Below are 19,478 nucleotides of genomic sequence, written 5' to 3'. Positions count from 1 at the left end.
AGCTTTGTCTTATTTTATACTTGACTGCAGAGTTTAATTGACCCTCTTCTTTATGTTTTTGTGCAATAAATAGGACAAATTCTAGCTGAAGCTGAGCTGTTATTCATCTTCACACTGTTTCTTACACTATATCTGAATGTGATTAGTATCAGGCTGCCTCTCCAGAGATCTCAAACAGGGTCAATTGTTTAATGTAAGCTGTGTTGTAGTCATGTTTATAGCACTGATGTGTTCTAACAAAGCTAAATACATTACATGAAGGTCAAAGAGTTAATGGCCTTCACAATTAGACTGCAGTCTACATTAATTAGGCTAACCCAGAAAGTGACTGAAATAAAACCTTAATTTTGATCCTTTCAATGAGTATCAGATAAATCCATCACCTGCTTGTTTCAGTCAAATTGCTTCCTGTAACAAACTGATCTGCCTGAATTATGTCAGCACTGTCTTGTGTCTGGATCTTTATGTGCAGCCTGGTTAACTCGCTGTTCATTTTCCTATCAGCTAATTTACATCTCTCCACTCTCTGTCTGAACTTGTACATACATGTGCTCGCTGGTCTTTCCTCTCCTCAAACAACAGAGTCAACAAACTCACATTAACTCAATCTAATTTAAAGTGGAGCATCGTGGCTTCACTTTTGCTGCTTGAAGCTCTTTTGTATGAGGCTAATGACACAGTGCAACAAATAACACACACCATTAACAAATTTCAATCAACAGTTTAATGTCGTAGATAAAGAATCTTGATATGTAAATCAAATCAAAAAATGGGATAATGCAAAATCAAATTCTCTCAAAGGATTTCTTTTTTTATACATTTGCATATGCTAGTGTTTCAGTAACAATCCCATAATGTCGAGAAAATCAGAACAAATCGGAAGTAGAAAAAATGCATAAAACAACCTCTACTGATATATTTTAGAAAAACAGCAAACAGATTTTGGTCATTTTAATGCTTCAGACTCGGGTGCAAGGCTACTATGTGTTAGTGTGCTCGGCCTCTGGAGCCCTTGGGAGAGCAGAGAAGCACAACTTGAATCCTCCTGGCGCTGCACAATCCACTGCCCTCCTCTAGTCAGTGAATTATTTATCTGATCGTTGACAAACTCAAAATGTCAGGCAGCCAAGAGTCACTTATCAATCACTTATTACAAGGGTCAGGAGGCAACCAACGGCAGGCACTTGAACCACTGAAGAGCAATGCTTTGTACGTCTCACAGGTCAGGTACATGGTGTACGGCTGAATGCCATTGTTCATTGTGTGCTGTCCCACAAAACCACCTCATTCAAACACTGTGACATCCTGGGTGTGTGCACACTGCTAGCTGCTGAAAGTGCTTCCTCTCACACTATCATTATCATGAGCAACACATGCAGACTGATGAGGATGGTGATTATGGTTAGAACTGCTGCAACAACACTGATTTGAATCGATGTTTTTTTTTTACATGTATGAAAAGAAAAGATGGAAAGTGAGAAGGCAGCTTTTACCAAAGACACAAGAACATTTAACAGACAACACACAGATGCATGATACAATCTTACTCACAGTCTGCACCAACACTTGAGGTGTAAAAATGAGATGCACTTAATAATGTCAACCTCTCGCACTTGAGAAGGAAACTGAAAATGGGTGAGGGACACACAAAACAGATCAGGTGAAATAATATGATTGCATTTGACATGTGGACAGAGTACGCTTGGCTTGGAGCACGAGTACAAACGTGTGTACGTCGTACAGAAGCTCTGTCATCAACACTGCACAGTCACATTGTCTCCTTCACAGAGGTTAACTCAAGGGGAAAAAGGTCTTTCAGGCACTGTTACAAACAACCCACAACCCCTATGTGAGGCTTCTTCTACCTACTGATTATCTCATTTGGATGCAAACAGGTTATAATCTTCATAAGTAAAATATATAATATATTTAGCATTAAGAAAGGCCACAAATGATGGTCGTTTAAAGGAGAAGCTCCTTAAATTAATCAGCGCCTTCAATCCAAACACTCATGAACTGCAGCACTGACACGCCACTTTAGGAGTGTGTGGACTCATATGTACAAAGAGAAGGTGTCACTGTGCTCTGTCATAGGTCTTGATTCATTTCAGATTTGGTCTGTATGATACATCTCTTCACACCATCACCTACTCTCACATCAGGACTTCATAACTTATCTGGAGGGGCTTCAAATCTCTATTTACAGGTCAAAGGAAGAGCAAGGAGAAAACAAGAGGTAACCTGACATTCTTCAATGTACATTAGAAAGTTAAAATGGCTGATCATGTTACTCAAAGTCATCATCCAGTAAAGTTACTGAGAAAACATCTCAAAAATAATAATTACACAGCTACTGATATATTTTTTTGCTATTCTGGTGATTTGACTTGATTGAGGTTATAAAGCAAATCCCAAACATTCACTCTTCCCTCCTCTCGTGGGTGAATAACCAATGAGGCACAGTCGTCAGTGTGTGTCTGACCATAACCCCAGAGCAGACAGATCATTGGTTCAAACACAAACACACATTCATTTAGATCCATATCACTACTCAGCATTATTTAAAAAAATCAAGGAGATTGCAGGGTGTTGGTATGTGATAGTTGATATTATTCAAGTACTCTTTGTTTGCAGCTCTTAACAGTCCTTCACCGACGGACGGAGAGGGAGACAGAGAGGCTGATACCGCTCCACCAGATTATCTTAGCTCTCCAGCTCCATCATTTTCCAAAGTTGGCAAAGTCAGCAAAGGCATCTTGCTTCGGCTGTTGGACCATTGCAGGGTTCATCCCCATCCCCATAGCAGCGGGCATTCCCATGGCCATACCTCCCTGTGGCATCCCCATGTTCATGCCCATTCCCATCATGCCTTGGTTTGGGGCCATCCCCATCCCCATGCCCATTCCCATCCCCATCCCCATTCCCATGCCAGCACTGGGGTGCATCATAGGATTTACAGGTGGTCTGACTGTTGTAGGTCCAAGGCTCATACCAGAGAATCCCTGGGAGAGCATATTGGCAGGTGCCTGGATTCCTGGAAATGACAGAACAAACTCGATTAATAAAAACGCCAAATTTTAAATCACATTTGATGCAGAGTGCTTTGAAGGAGAGCCCGGCTACAGTGCAGCCTCTCATGCCAGATCTCACATTCCTCTAACCTTGCTGGAGGGTATTGAGTGTGGGCTGGTTTTGCTTGGGCGGCTGCATTCCTGGACCCAGGAAGTCCAGGCTGATGTTAACTGAAGGGTCCGACCAGGTGGAGGGGAGGGATGCTTTGGCTCCGGCACTCTGAGAGGCCATTCCAGGCTGCAGCGGCTGGAGGGACATGACAGGCTGCGGTTGTAAAGGACCCCCCATGTTCTGAAGGGGCTGAACAAATAAGACACAATGTTTGAAAAGAGCCAATCACGATAACAGTTACAAAAACATCCAGTGAAAGCTACATCGAAGCTCTGAAGAACACAAAAAAAGATACGGTTTCTGCTAATTACTCAAGTCCTCAAACCTTAAGCCTGACCCACTTAACCATACTGTCAGAGTCGACTGAACCCAAACCATCTAAAGCAAGTGGGGTAAAGAAAGTGGTGGGTGTCTTCTAAGGGAAACAAAGGCAGAGTTTTATTTAAGTAGGTCAGCAACCTTTTAACACAGAGAAACAGTCGACATCCACAGGCTTTTGTGTGCTTTTTAATGTTTTTGTAACTCAAAGCTGATTCTTCTCATTCCGTGTGTCAGTAACAGCAGGAGTGGGTAGTTAGTGGGCGGTCTCTGGGGGAGATAAGCATCTGTTGAGGCTGCATGTTAACCCTCCGCCATCGTGCCTGTCCTCCATCTTTTAATCACATGGGGTATGTCTTCATCAGACAGGCACAACCACAGATGTGGCCAACAAGAAGTGTTAGCCTGTAGCTAACATGAGATCTTCTTTCATCTCTCTGCTGGAATTTTATTTTTAAGTTTACAATTTCTTTAATTATATGACTTCTTATTCCCCCTTCACTCCAACAACGCTATTAAAACTAATCATAAGCTAAGAGGTTCTTCTGTACTACATGTGCATGCCAGGGTATAATTCATTACCCTCTTATTTGTTCAGAAAGTCAGAGCCTCAGTAAATACTTTCTTCCCAAATGTAAATACAATCAAAGCAAGATGTAATATTCAAGTGTTGAAAGTAATTCAGAATGATGCTTTCCTCTTTATTAACTTAAATGTGAACTTTAAATCAATCATCAATCACAGTCTAGCTCTGTTTAATGAACTCTGAGATCACTAAGTATAACATTATTTCCCTGGAGATCATTTGTGTCCACCTGTAAAATTTCAGCCCCCAGTTTAAGACCCTTGTGCTGATAAATGAATTATTGAATAATAGGATGCGTGTGTTTCCTGAGTGCAGTCATGCATACCTGTGACATAGACTGGGGCAGGACGGTGGAGCTCATGCTCTGTGTGCTGCTCATGCTGAAATTGAGGCTCTGGGAGGAGGTGAGGGACTGAGTCGGCCCCATCAAGTCAAACAGGTCTGCCGAGGCGGGAGCAGCGCCTGCAGCTGAAACCGGTGCAGAAACAGGGGCCAAAGCAGGACCTGCTGTCATGGCACCAAAAAGGTCGTTTCCACTGTTGTCGGAAGTCTGAGCTGAAGCTGGCATCTGACCTCCAGGGAAGGCGTTCCACTCTCCGAAGTCTCCATTGCTACTTGGGGCTGGTGCTGTTGAAAGAGCACAAAAAAAGTTAAATGTATGTTTGTTGAACTATCCAAACATTGATGTTTGTATTATGAGCTGAGCAAATAACTGCAAGATGTTGCAAACAAAAGTGGAACAGAATTTTTTTTGCTGTCACAGCGATTAGGAATAAAGAGTGGAGTGTTCATTGAGGCCAGCCTTGTGTTTTTCAGGGCATTTTCAGTGACCACTGGTGCCACATTTAAAATTTTTATTGAACTGGCCCCGCTTGTTGTCTCCCTCCCTCCTCTCAATCTCTCCCAGCTTCTTCCACCCCCACCAACTTCTCCCTCTGTCCCTGTCTCCTTGTCATCTATAACAGGAGTTGATGTGTGTCTGTTCTTGTTATGCAGAGCAGGTAGCAGGCTCCATATGGCCAGGGCTTCCTCCCAGCATCCCTCTGAATATTCTAGCAGTATGGCTGCAACAGCAGAGCACAAACATGCACACACTAACAAAAAAAGGAAAAAAAAAAGTCTTGAAACCAACCAGTTCCTGAGGAGAGGCTGACGGAGGCAGCAGGCGAGGAGAAGTCAGCAAACCCACCGATCAGGTCTGCATGAAGAAAGACACATTAACACGTCAATTTTAAACAAGCCAGCTCCAGGTGTCATTCCTCCATCGTTAGCATTCCTTCAGTGTCAGAGGAGGAGGAGGAGGAGGAAGGGGGTGGTGGTGGCTGCAGGAGATAGGTGGAGAAGACCAAACATCTGTTCAGCTCTCCCGCCCTCTCCATGCACCAGGGACAGCTCCAAAAACATCTGGTGCACTTAGTTCCTATATATCAACTCCCTCCCTCTGCTGTCCCCAATATCTGAAGCTAGCTTTAGCAGCTGGGCATCCACACTGCAGAGTCTAGTCCTGCAGTCACTGTGGAGTTTTATGATTTCAACGACACTGTAACACTGAACTTAACAGATGATCCTGGATTTACTCAAGTTAAGAAGTGTTCAAAGACTATGCAACAAGAGGCAGATATTTGTTTCTTTAGTTATGCTTCGCATCTTGGTACAATTTCTAAGCTGAAACCACAGAGTTTCAACAGATACCCGTCTGAGCCAGCTCCTGTTGAGGCAGTGAATATGAGCTTTTCTTAACTTGATGTTGAGTATGACTTGAGGTTTGCGGTAACGTACCCGTGGCGGCAGGCTTGCTTGGTGTTGCGTCAACCATCAGTAGGTCGACGAGGCCAGCACTGGCAGGCTGAGGGGCTGCTGGCTGAGGCTGGAATCAAGACATTTATAAGATCACTCATGGTAAAAATAAAGTCTTTCTCATGCTCCTGTTGGCTCAGAGAGATGATCTACCTGTTTGGTGGGGGTGTTTGGGCTCTTGTCCCCTGTGTAGTTGGCTGCAGCCCCCAAGTCTACTTTCCTGGATGGGACCCCTCCTCTCTTTCGTGTTGCTGTGGTCTCTGTTGCTTGGACTATCTGTACACTCTTGGTGGTAACCGTCTCCTCTTCGTTATCTTTATAGGCTTTTGCTGACTGGCCATTGTGAGACGAGCGACTCCGGTCATCCTCATTGTCACTGCAGAGATAATTGTACATATGAGTAGGCCTGTCATGATAATCAAGAAAACGATTAACCGAACGATAAATAAAAACGTCCTTGGTAAGTTTGCCAGCCTCGATAAACTGACACATGCATGCATGTTTTCCTCCTCTCTTTCGACCAAAGAGGCTGAATCAGAAGATGGCTCACTACGTCTATCTTTCCTAACAACGGGGTGCATAGGTTCTATAACGGATTTAGTGGATTTATAGCGGAGTGAGCATCTGTCAAAAATGGGATCTTTGGCATCTTTTGCGACGGGGCTGCTCGCACGTACACACGGAGAGAGCTGAAGCGAGCGTCCTGAGGGTTAAGGAGGAAACACACGCTAATATGAGTGATGGCACCAAAGATACGGTTCTTAAGCCGCTTGCCACAGTCCCAGTGTGGGAATATTTTGTTTTTTATCAGAATGAACAAAGTGTGAGCTCATGAACACCAACGAGCTGATACGTTGCATTTGTTTGAAAATAGTGGCGACGAAGAAGAAGGGGAGGTGCAGCGGAGCCTTGTTCTTTGACAGTCCGCTCTTACTGAGGCTTTTGGTCTGCAAAGTAAATAGCAATAAAAGCGCCAAATGGTGGGCGCTCAAAGACAGCTACATTGCCACAGAAATGCAGCCCTTCAATACGGTTGAAAGCCAGAAATGTTAAAAATGTTTGACAGACAGTACGGATTGACTGGGAAAAAGGACATGTTACAAACAATTCAGGAACTGTATAAACTCCCTTTTATTTAGGCTATAAATTTTATTGTTGTTGTTTTTTTTGAGTTTCGTTTCTTCTTTAGAGACAGGGTCTTTGTTTTATTGTTTTGGATTAGTATTAATTATTTTCATTGACATGTATTTTTTTCTAAAAGAGAGTCTATTTCATTTTCATTGTATTTTTTTCTCTTTCTTGTTTGTTAAATTTATTATATTTTATGTTTAATTTATTTTATTTAAAAGATCCTGACCTTTTAATTACAGTTAAATACTCTTAAGAAATTAAAGTTTCTTGCTTTTGATATGGTGTACTCACTTTATTATCCCACTTATAATTACATCAATGAAAAAATGGGAAAAAAAATCTAAATAATATTGACAATTATATTTTGGAAAATTATCGTCAAGCAAAATATGTTATTGTGACAGGCCTACATATGAGCAAAACAGAAATGTGATGACAAACAAAACCCACCATGCAACAGCCAATTCTTTTCCTTATTTCACTTTTCATACTTGAACTAATGGTGTTTGCGCTTTTTTGTCTTTTTTTTCCTACCTGAAGCATGGTTTGTGTCTTTTGGTTTAGTATGCACAAAAAAAACAGAAGTTTTTTCAGTCCTACCTAATTCGATCTGGTGAGTCATCTCTTTCCTTTTTCCTAAATTTGCTTATGGTATCATCAATGGTGCTGCCGATTTTGTCGCTGATCTCTCCAAACTTCTCGCTGAAGGGAAACTGCCCTTTCTTCTCCCAGTCTTCATCCCACTTATCCCGCTGGTTATCGCTGGAGTCATACCTGTCCCCCGCTGAAAGGATGGACAGGAGATAGGTGACATGGTGAAGAATGAGGATTTGAACCAATCAACATTAAGTTTTCTTCATATCTGAAGCAGGGACTTACAGTAACTGCGGTATCCCATGCTTTCTGAAGATACACCAACATATTTATCTTTGTTCTTCTTCGCCTTTTTCCGTTCTTCCCTGAGCCTGTCGTCGTCCTGCACAAACTCTACCAACTCCTTCACCTTCTGACGAACATTCACACCTTGGTCTTTCCCATTCTCATCTAGGGACAGACACACAAACATATATATATTAACATGATTCATGAACTAGCACCATTTAGCTTCGACCTCACCACACACACAGGGATGAAAACGAGCTGTACTTGAAGGCTGAATGTTCTTGTTGGTAAACTGCATCTTAAATAAACACATGGCTGAACGGAGTGAAAGCAGCTTGAGGGCAGGGTGTATTCGCGTGAGCTAGTGGTAAAGGGTTTGTTGTGGACTAAGAAGTGCTTAAGGCTTCCATCCATTCATTACAGCTCACACTGAAACTTGTGTTAATAGACACTAAATGCTGCAACACTGAGGTGGAGAAAGTGACTCACGCAACAAGACTGATAAGAAAAATGGACTGTTTTGTTTTCTTTTCTGGACTGTCCTCCAATATACAATAAAATCTAAAACAACAGAGAGTGATCACTTACCTACAAAGTGGTAGCTCTCTAATGATCTGAGGTCATACAGATGTTCTCTGGCGCTGGTAACAACCCGCTCTGATCCGTTCTTGATTAGATGTGAAAGCAGCAGCAGCGACTGAGAAACAGACACACAGCAGCGTTAGGAAAAGAAGAGAGTATGTCTCATTCTTAACTTTAATCTTGTTTTAGTCATTCTGTCTGTTGTTGTTTGTTTCTCCCATAGGATCAGTTAGAGGTTTGATTTGATTAATAAAAACATCTTTACACAGTGAGGCATTCAGATGCTGTCTAGGCTGTTTCTGTTACATATTTCAGAAATGTACTCTCTACTAGAAACATCCATCTTCACTTCATTTTCTTTGTTTATAATTAGCATGTGTTGTTGACAGCTTATTCCCTACCTGTTAGCAATAAGCATTTAAGCTGAACCTGACAGATGACTAACAGCTTTGGGTTTTAAGCAACATTTGTTTTAGTTTTTTTCTGGATTACACTTTTAGGTTGAATCAAAACTATAACTGAACAAATAAGCTTTGAGTTGAGTGAGACTTTGCACATGACTAAGCCTGTGTGCTGGTGGGATGTTGCAACAGTGCTGCAGCAGACCTTGTAGACTCTCCTCCAGTTCTTCTTGTTATCTCTCAGCATGCGGGCCCACAGCATGTTCATCACCTCTGGGAACTGCTCGTACATGAACGTGCACCTGATTAAAGGAACAGCCACAGAGCAGAGACGAGAGGGGAAATATGTTTTTATTTGTTAAGTGAGACAACCAACAGCTGGATGTTTAAACCTGTTACAGCCTTTTAACAAAGATTTTCTTGAACAAAGAAGCCTCTGGAAATTCACACAGGAAATATTCAGGAACTGCAGGTTCCTTCAGTACATTTTTGTTTGTGTTCCAGGTACTGACTGAAAATCAGGTCAATAAAATATCAAAGAGTGACAAAAATTTCTGTGTCAACCAAGTCGTCCAGTAACGCCTGTGTTTATGTTGGATGCATACATGCAGAGAATATGTAATAAATAAAAGGGAGCGGGTCTCACACACACAATACATTAGAGCCAAGAATGGAAAAATCTGAATAGAAGCAGAACTATGGATGTGTTCAGATCAGATCAGATCAGGTGACTATCTGATGATTTATTTGAGCAAATTTTGTGACACTTGTGACAGGGTGTCCGCGGGGTCTTAAAAAGTATTAAAAGTTGATAAATCAGTTGTGGGAAAATAAAGGCCCTTAAAAAGTATTAAGAAGTCTTAATCCTAATGTTATGAGGTAGTAAATTTTATTGGTATTTAAGCTTTGAATATTTATTTTCCTCCTCGTGTCAGTTACAAACTAACCTGACACCCCAGACAGACAGCTCCATATATCCACCACGGAATTAGTCCATCTGGTTGGAAAATGTTTTCAGGGTCTGAACCTTCAAAAATAACCACACCTGGTGATTGGACGATCATTTTGCTCGTCACACTCATCACAGACCAGTGTGAGGATCTAGAAAAAGCTTTAGCATCTCAAAATATTTCACTCTAGATCGTGAGAGTTTCTCAAGCCTTCTGAGAGAATTTCTCGAACTTTTGACGACGCGGGATCTTGAATTCTTACAATTTAGAGAAAGCTCCCCCCTGATCTCAGTTGTTTTGGAACAAATTTTCTTTGTTCAAGTCACTTTCTTACTGTATACAACGCAATGAGATAAGGTACTAATCAATACAGTTACGTAATTTTGTGAGGCGCGGGCTATACGTAGCGCTAGCAGCCCGACATATCCGTAGGCTAATGTGACTACAAACTCAATTTGCACAGTAGTTTAGAAGCCGTCCATGTAGGGCTAATGGAAAGCAAATAACACAATCTTAAGCACATGTCTTAAATTTTGACAATGGCGAAATAAAATTCTTGTTTTTTTTTCTTTAAGTTGGCCTTGAATGACAGCTGTTACTTTATGTGGTAATGGGAATGTCAATTAACCTTCCTCTAGTTTCATATATTCTTTTAAGCTTTATTCCTTCTCAGCTTACCTAATTTATGTTAAAATGAAAACTACAATCATCAAAGATCGGTTGCTAACAGCAGCTTAAAGTCACGATAAGGTCTTAAGACTTTTTGAAAGGTTTTTAAAAAGTCTTTAAAAGGTTTTGAATTTAACCTCAGGGTTAGCATATACCCTGTGTGAGGTAAGCTGGTCTGATGAAGTGTTGAATAGGTGGTTGGGTCTTTGGAATAAACACATCAGCTTATGTAGAGGCAGAAAGACATCATTTAATTTGAGTGAGGTAGCTTCTGCTGTTATATTTAGCCATGTAAACACCCGACCTGACTATTGTTATAACTCGTGTCTGCTCCACATTTTATGAGTTTCTGCTTTTTTTCATGGCTGGAACTGATGGCAAGAGTAAAGGTGAGAACTGACCATAGCCCACACAACTTTTATACTGGAGACTTGAAAACAATAAAAACAAACAAACAAAAAAAAAGAGACATTAAAGGCAACAGCAAAGAGTGAGAAAGAGAGATAAACTCTTGTGCAGGCGTAACCAAAGTAACACTATGTAGAGTTGTGTAGCAACAGTCGTGCTCTTCTTCATTAAACTTCAACACTGCAGTGACAGAAGCGTTTGTTGGCCTCAGGAACAGACGTGAGCGAGGGCTGCTCCTGCCGTTTTGACACATTAGACCGACAAAACAATTTAGCACATGTCAAAGTGGTGTTAATCTGGATAACTGCTCAATCCATGGACACCCAGCAGGATCACTTTACTTAGCGTCAGTGACATGAGTCTAAGTCTGAATCTATAATCAGCTTCTCAAGTCTTTAGTAAGCATTAGGGCTGAACAATTAATCGATTTTAAACCGACTTCGCAATGTATTAGAATGCAATTTTTAAAATCCCAAAGGCTGCAATTAGAAAAAGAGTTTTGATGTACACAGACCTGGAGGGAATGAAGAAACTTGTACTAGTTCTCCCTTAAAACCAGCTAAAGTCAAAATGCTGTTTTTTTCTGACAAAAAAAAAAACCCTGTGGACTACAAAGATCCATCCAGTAGGGCTGGACAATTAATTGGATTTTAATCGTGATTTCAATTTTGCTATCTGACAATCATAAAAACAATATAATCGAAGAAAAACAATTAATATGCCACACAGTGTAGATGTATGCAAGTTCCTGTGCTAGCTCTTCTGTGTTCCATGTGCAGCCACAGCGAGTGTATGTGTGACTTATGTGAATCAATAATACTGTATGTGGCACTTGCTGGTTCTTTAAAGTTGTGTTTAAATCAGTACTGAAGTTTTTGAATAAATGAATAATTGTGTTTATTAATTGTGATTCCAATATCATTTAAAATAATCCAGATTATTATTTTTACCGTAATCGCCCAGCCCTACCATCCAGTAGATCGTAGAGCCATACCCCTTGGTCACTTTTTTCTGTATGGTTCGTTACTCTTACTGACAACTGGAGGTCAGTAAAATTTCACAGTGTTCCCTTTTCTTTTTCAATTAAGAAATGCAAAAAAAGAATTTTTGAAGTTCAATTAACACAAAACTTGTGTTAATTGAACAATGCAGAAAATAAACTTCCCCCCCAAAAAATCGTATGCTAAATCGCAATCGCAATATTGGTCTAAAAAAAATCGCAATTGGATTATTTTCCAAAATCGTTCAGCCCTAGTGAGCATGATGGGAAATGACCATCTCTGCCCTAGCTTTGATTCTGCAACTAGGGATTGGTACCTTCCACATTTGAAACAATACGGTACCAATTCCCGGTACCTGGCAATCGGTATCGGTACTCAACGGTACCAATTTTTTCGGTATTTATGTGTGCGTAGATGGAAAAAAATATCAAATTGTTTAATAATAAAATGTTAAATATTTTTATTTAACATATTCATTCTCTAATACATAACCTTTTAATGCTGTGTTCATGTCCAGCATGGAAAATCACCTTCTCTTCCACTCCCTCACAGTCACAAGCATGCATTTAGGTACCTAAACATGGTACCTTTTGGTTTTACGTGAATCGGTACCCGGTACTTTTGACACAATATCGGTATCGGCTGATAAAAGCTTAAAAACATGTTTATCTGTATCGGCAGATAAGAAAATTTCTGTTGATATGCACAGCCGATAAGGTGCTATTCAGTTAGGATTATTATTATTTTCCATCTGAAAAATAAGCTCCTTAAATAAAATGTAGCACTTCATTTATTTGGACTGCAGAGCTCTGTGTCTGTCACCAGGTTGTTACAGTAGCTCTAAAATAATCAAATGCAACTTGGTTATGTTTAAAAATGCATTGTACATCGTAAGTTCATGTGATCTAAAGAAATTATTTTTCTGTATTTCAATACTGAATGTCTTGAGTTTGAAAAAATAGTACATTTCTTATTTATGGTAAAATCAAATGTTTTTTTGTCTTGTTTTATGTGTGTTTCTTAAACAAATAAGACCGTCACAATAAGAGTAACATGAATTCCAGTACAGGATAGACTTAGCTTCCTTTATAGTGAAAAAAACAAACAAACTTGTGATATCGGTATCGGCCAAATGGGGTTTTTATGTATCGGCATATCGGATATTGGCAAAAATCCAATATCGTGCATCCCTATCTGCAACTAGTAATTTTAGTAATTTTAAGGATTGAAATAAATGTTCACATGTTGTAGAGAATTTGAGGCTTCTGTTCAGGACTGCCCCCAATAGTACAGTAGCTGCTGCATAAATACTACCTCAGAAGCAGGAGCCTTTAAGGGCGGGGCAAAAAGTCTCAAACTTAATGGGATCTCGTGGTCATAATGGAGGGGAACTGTGGCTGCACTAAAAATACAGATGAAAAGAAGGAGGCTTTAAGATGATCTCCACACATTCATTTACAGATAACCCTGATGCTTCTGGCAGCATGTTACACACCACTGCGTTATTCTTACCTTGAAATTTCACTCATCAGCTGCCCGGATGGTCCCCAAGGGTCATCATTGGTGGCCTCTCTGACTTTCGACTCCACCTCTGAGTAGTTCATTACTACGTTGGTCCTGTGCAGTGAGGAAAAACAAACAAACATCATGCTCACGCATCAGTTTAGAATCTATGGCTGTCTTTGAGACGGTTCTCATATTACAGCCACACCCAGCCTCTTGTCCATCAAGACAGAAGCTGAAAGGATCATGGGACAATAGGGAGTGCTTGTATGAGCTCTAAATCTAACCACCAGTGAAACCAAAAACGAGACACAGCAAAGCACAGGCAATGCAAATCTGAGGAAATATAAACACGAGTGAGCTCTCAAACCACACTGATGGCCATGTGAGCTCTTTTAGTGACGAGGTAAGATTCAGAGAAGGAAAGAAGTGGAAGTTAAACCATGACTGGAATAACCACAGGTATAGATACACAGCATGTTTCAGGAACAAGTCAGCCTCTATGATTCATAAATCCAACAGCTAAATGAGCCGCTTCAGACAATATTTACCATGCATTCAACAAGGTTGACAGGTTTGGTCAGTGAGCTTTATTCAGCATCATGATTACACAACAAACTAAGACAAACCCAGCATGGCCCTGGATCTGTTAGAAAGAACAAACGTCCATCTGATGTCGGGCTGTGACAGAGGCATGTCATTACAGGAGTTTGGAGGACAAAAACACGACTGTCCAAGCAGAGAGTAAAAACACAAAACATGTGCTTCCACCTTTAGTGAGTTACATAAGTTTACACAACCCGTTCTGTTTGACCTTTTTAAATGGATTATAATATATCATTGATATGTAATAGATATGTTAAAAGCTAATCTTGCTTGTTTCTGCAGTGGATGCTGTACAGATTATTGTGTGTCAGAGGGGGTTTGCAGTGCTGGGGAAAGTGTATCGACCTCAGTATCAGAGAGTGATCTCCCTTCAGTTTGATACAAGTTTCCTACAGGACAACCTGAGTTTAATCTGTAAACAAAAATCTTATATCAGATAATTCATCGAAGCATGTCACAGCTCTAACCAAAATATCCTGAGCCAAAACATTCCAACCCTGCACCTCCCTTCTCCTCCCTCGCTGCTGCCACATCAGCAATAAATGCACAGGGCCTGAAAGAGCAGCATTGATTTGATGCTGGAGACACCTCCTCTGTGGTTGTAGAAAAGAGCTGCTTTACTACGACAAGCTGCAGGGCAGGGCTGCCAGACTGACAACGTCATCTCTTCTGTAAAAACAAAAATGTGTCTATGCCAACAACTGTGTTAATAATGAGCATGTCCGGTGTAGTTCCTCAGGTAATTCAAGGAAACCTCTCAGTAACTGTTCCTGTAACTGTAACTTACAGAAAATAATATCATGTTTGTTCCATACCAAATCTGAGGTTAATATACGTGTTTATAAAAATTAGCTATGTAAGGAACATATTTCTTATAGAAGTTTGTGTTTTCTTTGTGCATTGTAGGCACCAAGGTTATAATAGTTAACTAAAACAAAACTAAAATTCAAAATACATTGCAGTTAACTCAAACTGATAAAAACTAGAAAAGAAAACAAAAACGATAAGTAAACTAAAACTGTATCTTGTGTTTATAAAACTAACTCAAACTAACTAAAATTACAGACAAAATGCCCTCAGTTATAGTTTTTGACAATATCAATAGCCTTTAGGATTTAAATTAATCCGACACATTTTCCCCAACCAATTTTATGACAGTTTTAGGCAGTTGTCTGCGCCGCACAGCACCATCATAGCGATGTACTGGGACGTGCTTGTTAACTGCACTGACTGGCTGTGCGCTGTGCTGCGACCAAACGTAGTGGAGCAATGAATCAGAGCGTCTGTAATAGTTTAATTGTTACAGAGTCCAAGTTTCTATTTATTTAAGCTCATATCATATTGTTTTATAATTTGTGTTTATATTATTTTATGCAATTTATGTTTATATTTTTTATATTAAGTTTATATCATTTTCATGTGTCTAAGGCAGCAGCCAACATTTCCGTATCAGCATTGACTGAGCAGTGAGCACTATCTTGGACTTGAAAATAAACAGTATTACAAAATATTTACTCTGACCTTTTTGAATCCTGCACCTGGTAAATAAAGTATGAAAAAACTAAAACTAAACTGAAACTAAGCCTTGTTGCAAATATCAAAACTTAATAAAAACTAGAATGCCTGCTCCAAAACTAACTAAAACCAAACTGTAATGGAAAAAAAATGCCAAAACTAACTAAAACTAAACTATAATGAGAAAAACAATGTCAAAACTAACTAAAACTAAACTACAATTACAAATCCAAATTTATTATAACCTTGGTAGGTACCATCATAAAGCATCTCACGATGTCTATCTGTTTGCATGAGAGGCAGGCAAAGAACATGAGGATGTGATGTAGTGATGCAACATCTTATCTCTTCACAGTGATGGCTCCTGTCCTAGATATCAGCAGATGAAACGGAAGTTGTGATACTCACAGTGACACACCATCTCACAGATTTCCGTTACAATGCTGCAGAGCTGTGTCTGACAAAAACATGCCCTGCTGTTGCAAATAAAGTCAACCTGACTTCATATGTCAGAAATCAAACTGAACTTTTACCACTCAAAAACCTTACCATGATAGGATACAACATTCATTTGTATGGTGTTGCTCAACATATTGTCTGTATCAAATACAAGAGGAAGTGTTGCGTTATGCCAGTCACTGCAATGACTCACAGCTTGGAGATTCTGCGAGATAGTTGTTGTCTAAGTTGTGTCGATACAAGTGACCATTTTTGATAAGGCAAACAATTTCATCACTCTGAGTTTCAGAGAAAAACAGAGTGAAAGTATGTGAGGAAACTCCCTTCCTTTTCTTTTGAGTAAAAGTCTTACCCTTGCTTCTTGGTCTGCCATCATCACATATGTGTCTCTCACTCTTTTTAGATTTAGATGGGAAGATAAAGGCTTTGAGAAGGAATGTATTCTTGGACACAGACACAAGAACATGTTACTCTCAGGGCTGGCTGAATTAAATCTTCAGGATAAGGGATAAGAGCTATTGCTCACTACAATCCAATGACACGGGACATGTTCATGTTTAGTCAGCAGCTAATAGCAAACTAGAGTATAAAGCGGAACAAAAGATGCACACTCCTTAATGTGTTGCTCAAGTTCAGAGCTGACTGGTAATAGTTTCTGGTCCTGAATGACAGCTACTTGCCATGCATGCTTTGACTGGAACAGCCTTCAAACTATGCAAATTATCATACATAACACATTAACCGAACGATAAATAAAAACGTCCTCGGTAAGTTTGCCAGCCTCCATAAACTGACACGTGCATGCATGTTTGTTTTCCTCCTCTCTTTCGACCAAAGAGGCTGAACCAGAAGATGGCTCACTACGTCTTTCTTTCCTAACATCGGGGTGCATAGGTTCTATAACGGATTTAGTGGATTTATAGCGGAGTGAGCATCCGTCAAAAAGGCGATCTTTGGGGTGAAGACGGGGCTGCTCGCGCGTACACACGGAGAGAGCTGAAGCGAGCGTCCTGAGGGGTAAGGAGTAAACACACTCTAATATGAGTGATGGCACCAAAGATACGGTTCTTAAGCCACCTGCCATAGTCCCAGTGTGGGAATATTTTGTTTTTTATCTGAATGAACAAAGTGTGAGCTCATGAACACCAACGAGCTGATATGTCGAATTTGTTTGAAAATAGTGGCGACGAAGAAGAAGAAGGGGAGGTGCAGCAGAGCCTTGTTCTTTGACAATCCACTCTTACTGAGGCTTTTGGTCAGCAAAGTAAATAAAAATAAAAGGGCCAAATGGTGGGCGCTCAAAGACAGCTACATTGCCAAAGAAATGCAGCCCTTCAATACGGTTGAAAGCCAGAAATGTTAAAAATGTTTGACAGACAGTACGGATTGACTGGGACAAAGTACATGTTACAAACAATTCAGGAACTGTATAAACTCCCTTTTATTTAGGCTATAGTTTTTAAAGTTTTTTGTTGTTGTTTTTTTGAGTTTCATTTTTTCTTTAGAGACAGGGTCTTTGTTTTATTTGTTTTTGATAAGTATTAATTATTTTCATTGACATGTATTTTTTTCTAAAAGAGAGTCCATTTCGTTTTCATTGTATTTTTTTTCTCTTTCTTGTTTGTTAAATTTATTATATTTTTTGTATGATTTATTTTATTCAAAAGATCCTGACCTTTTAATTACAGTTAAATACTCTTAAGACATTAAAGTTTCTTGCTTTTGATATGGTGTACTCACTTTATTATCCCACTTATAATTACATCAATGAAAAAATGGATAAAAAATCAAAATGTTATTGACAATAGTATCGTTTATCTGCAATAATATTTTGGAAAATTATCGTCTAGCAAAATATGTTATCGTGACAGGCCTACATTTTATCAAAAAGTGGCTTCACTACTGCTTTCATCTAAAGTCAATACACAACTAAGTGTAACTATTGCTAATGTGTAAACTTAATAAAATCATCAAAATGATGGAGTCTGGAGCTGGGCACCCACCAACAAAAGTTGCCTAAACACTCAGATCACTAGTAATTGATTAATGCGGGCACTGTTATGCCACTGTTATTTTGTAATCCTTTTCTGTAATCTATCACGATAGAGTGACCCCGAGTACTACACGCAGTTACAGTCAGTAAACATTTATCTAAAGTGTTGAACAGTTTTTGTTGGATTCGTGTGTTTTTATCTGCTGTCACTGTCGTTTGGAACACTGTCACAAACAGGGTTGTGTGTCATACAGATACCAGTTTCACTTGCACAAATATAAAAAGAGACATAACATTCCGACAACTATCTTAAAAGTTTACACCGCGCAAATTCTCAGTGAAGTAGTGTGTGACGTTAAGTTGAATAAACTCAGCTACAAGTGTCAGTAGAACAACCCAGAGAGTAACACTTTCTCTCCTGAATAAAGTTGGTAACATGTCACTGGACGGAGTGGACGGAGGCCAGAAACAGATAAACGTTAAACGTTCAAAGTGTCCACGCGCTGAAAGTCATCACAAGAGCTGTCAAACTAGCTTAGCAGGCTAGCCTGCTCTGCTAACCACCTAGCCCACAGGCTACGTAATTAGCTAGCTTGGGTAAGCTAATCGAGACAGGTTTAACAGTCGGAAAACAACATCAACACCAAGTCTCGTGATATCGTAACGACACACGTTATGTCGTCCGTTAATCAAGAGGTCGGAGAAAATAACAAAGAGATAGAGGAGGCCCTTTAACTTAAGACAAACAGTCTAAAAGTGAGCTAACTAACTCGCTATTAGCATCCAGGCTAGCTAACTTGTTAGAGTGGCGTGACGTCAAAGTTTTGGGTACGTGTCTCTTTCAAACAGGTAAACTACGAGCACAAATGACACGGAACACAGGAGAATAGTTAAGAGATACTTACGCTTTGTCGACCAACTCCCTAACCTTCCACATGTTTAGCATCTTGGCTCCGTGAAGGGGGGCTTTCTGCCTTGGCAAACCCTTAACTCCAGGCAAACACCGATACCAAACCCTGAACTCTGGAAAGTAAACTCTTCTTCACCTCTCTTTCAAGACAGGAGGCGCAAACGCTCCAACAGGCAGACTGTAAGGTTACTACGGGAAATGCCCCTGTAACGTCATCAAACACGCGGAAAGCAGCATAGGAGTTGTAGTTCACAACTGGTGCTCTGACTCCTCTATTGGTACTGTAAGTATCTGAGAAACTCAACTTGTTTTGGACAGAAAAAAACAAACAAACAAACGAGAAGAACTAGTTGCTCGGTGAAAAAAAAGTAGATTAAAGAGCTCGTTATTTATGAAAACTAACTGCAACCCTGTGGGGTCGACTGAATTTGACAAAATGTCACTTTTATTGATGAATGCAGTGAAACACCCGGAGAGTCCCCCACAAAATATTATTTTACAACAACAAAAGTCATAGAAGTTGTTGAAAAAAAGTGGCCCCTAGTAGTATTCACAGCCTGTCCTGAGCAAAGGGACAGTAGACA

The 19,478-nt window shown here is 40.0% G+C and overlaps 1 protein-coding gene across 1 annotated transcript; it reads right to left on the bottom strand.

Annotated features, from left to right (window-relative positions):
- Window positions 1-740: 740 nt before the first annotated feature.
- clint1a (clathrin interactor 1a) lies at window positions 741-19,092 on the bottom strand. The gene is made up of 12 exons (XM_074674595.1): window positions 18,890-19,092; window positions 13,421-13,525; window positions 9,086-9,182; window positions 8,486-8,594; window positions 7,895-8,059; window positions 7,616-7,799; window positions 6,038-6,260; window positions 5,867-5,954; window positions 5,220-5,285; window positions 4,413-4,714; window positions 3,162-3,372; window positions 741-3,034 (listed from the first exon to the last, which is right to left on the bottom strand). The coding sequence occupies exons 1-12, from the start codon at window positions 18,928-18,930 to the stop codon at window positions 2,721-2,723; spliced, it is 1,905 nt and encodes a 634-aa protein (XP_074530696.1). The 5' UTR covers window positions 18,931-19,092; the 3' UTR covers window positions 741-2,720.
- Window positions 19,093-19,478: the final 386 nt, after the last annotated feature.

The sequence above is a fragment of the Halichoeres trimaculatus genome, unplaced genomic scaffold (genome assembly GCF_033239565.1).
Source record: "Halichoeres trimaculatus isolate MK-OKI-2021-1 unplaced genomic scaffold, fHalTri1.1 fHalTri1_scaffold_7, whole genome shotgun sequence".
Classification (NCBI taxonomy): Eukaryota; Metazoa; Chordata; class Actinopteri; order Labriformes; family Labridae; genus Halichoeres; species Halichoeres trimaculatus.
Note: the sequence above shows the minus strand (reverse complement) of the source record. Positions and strands in the feature narration are given on the sequence as shown.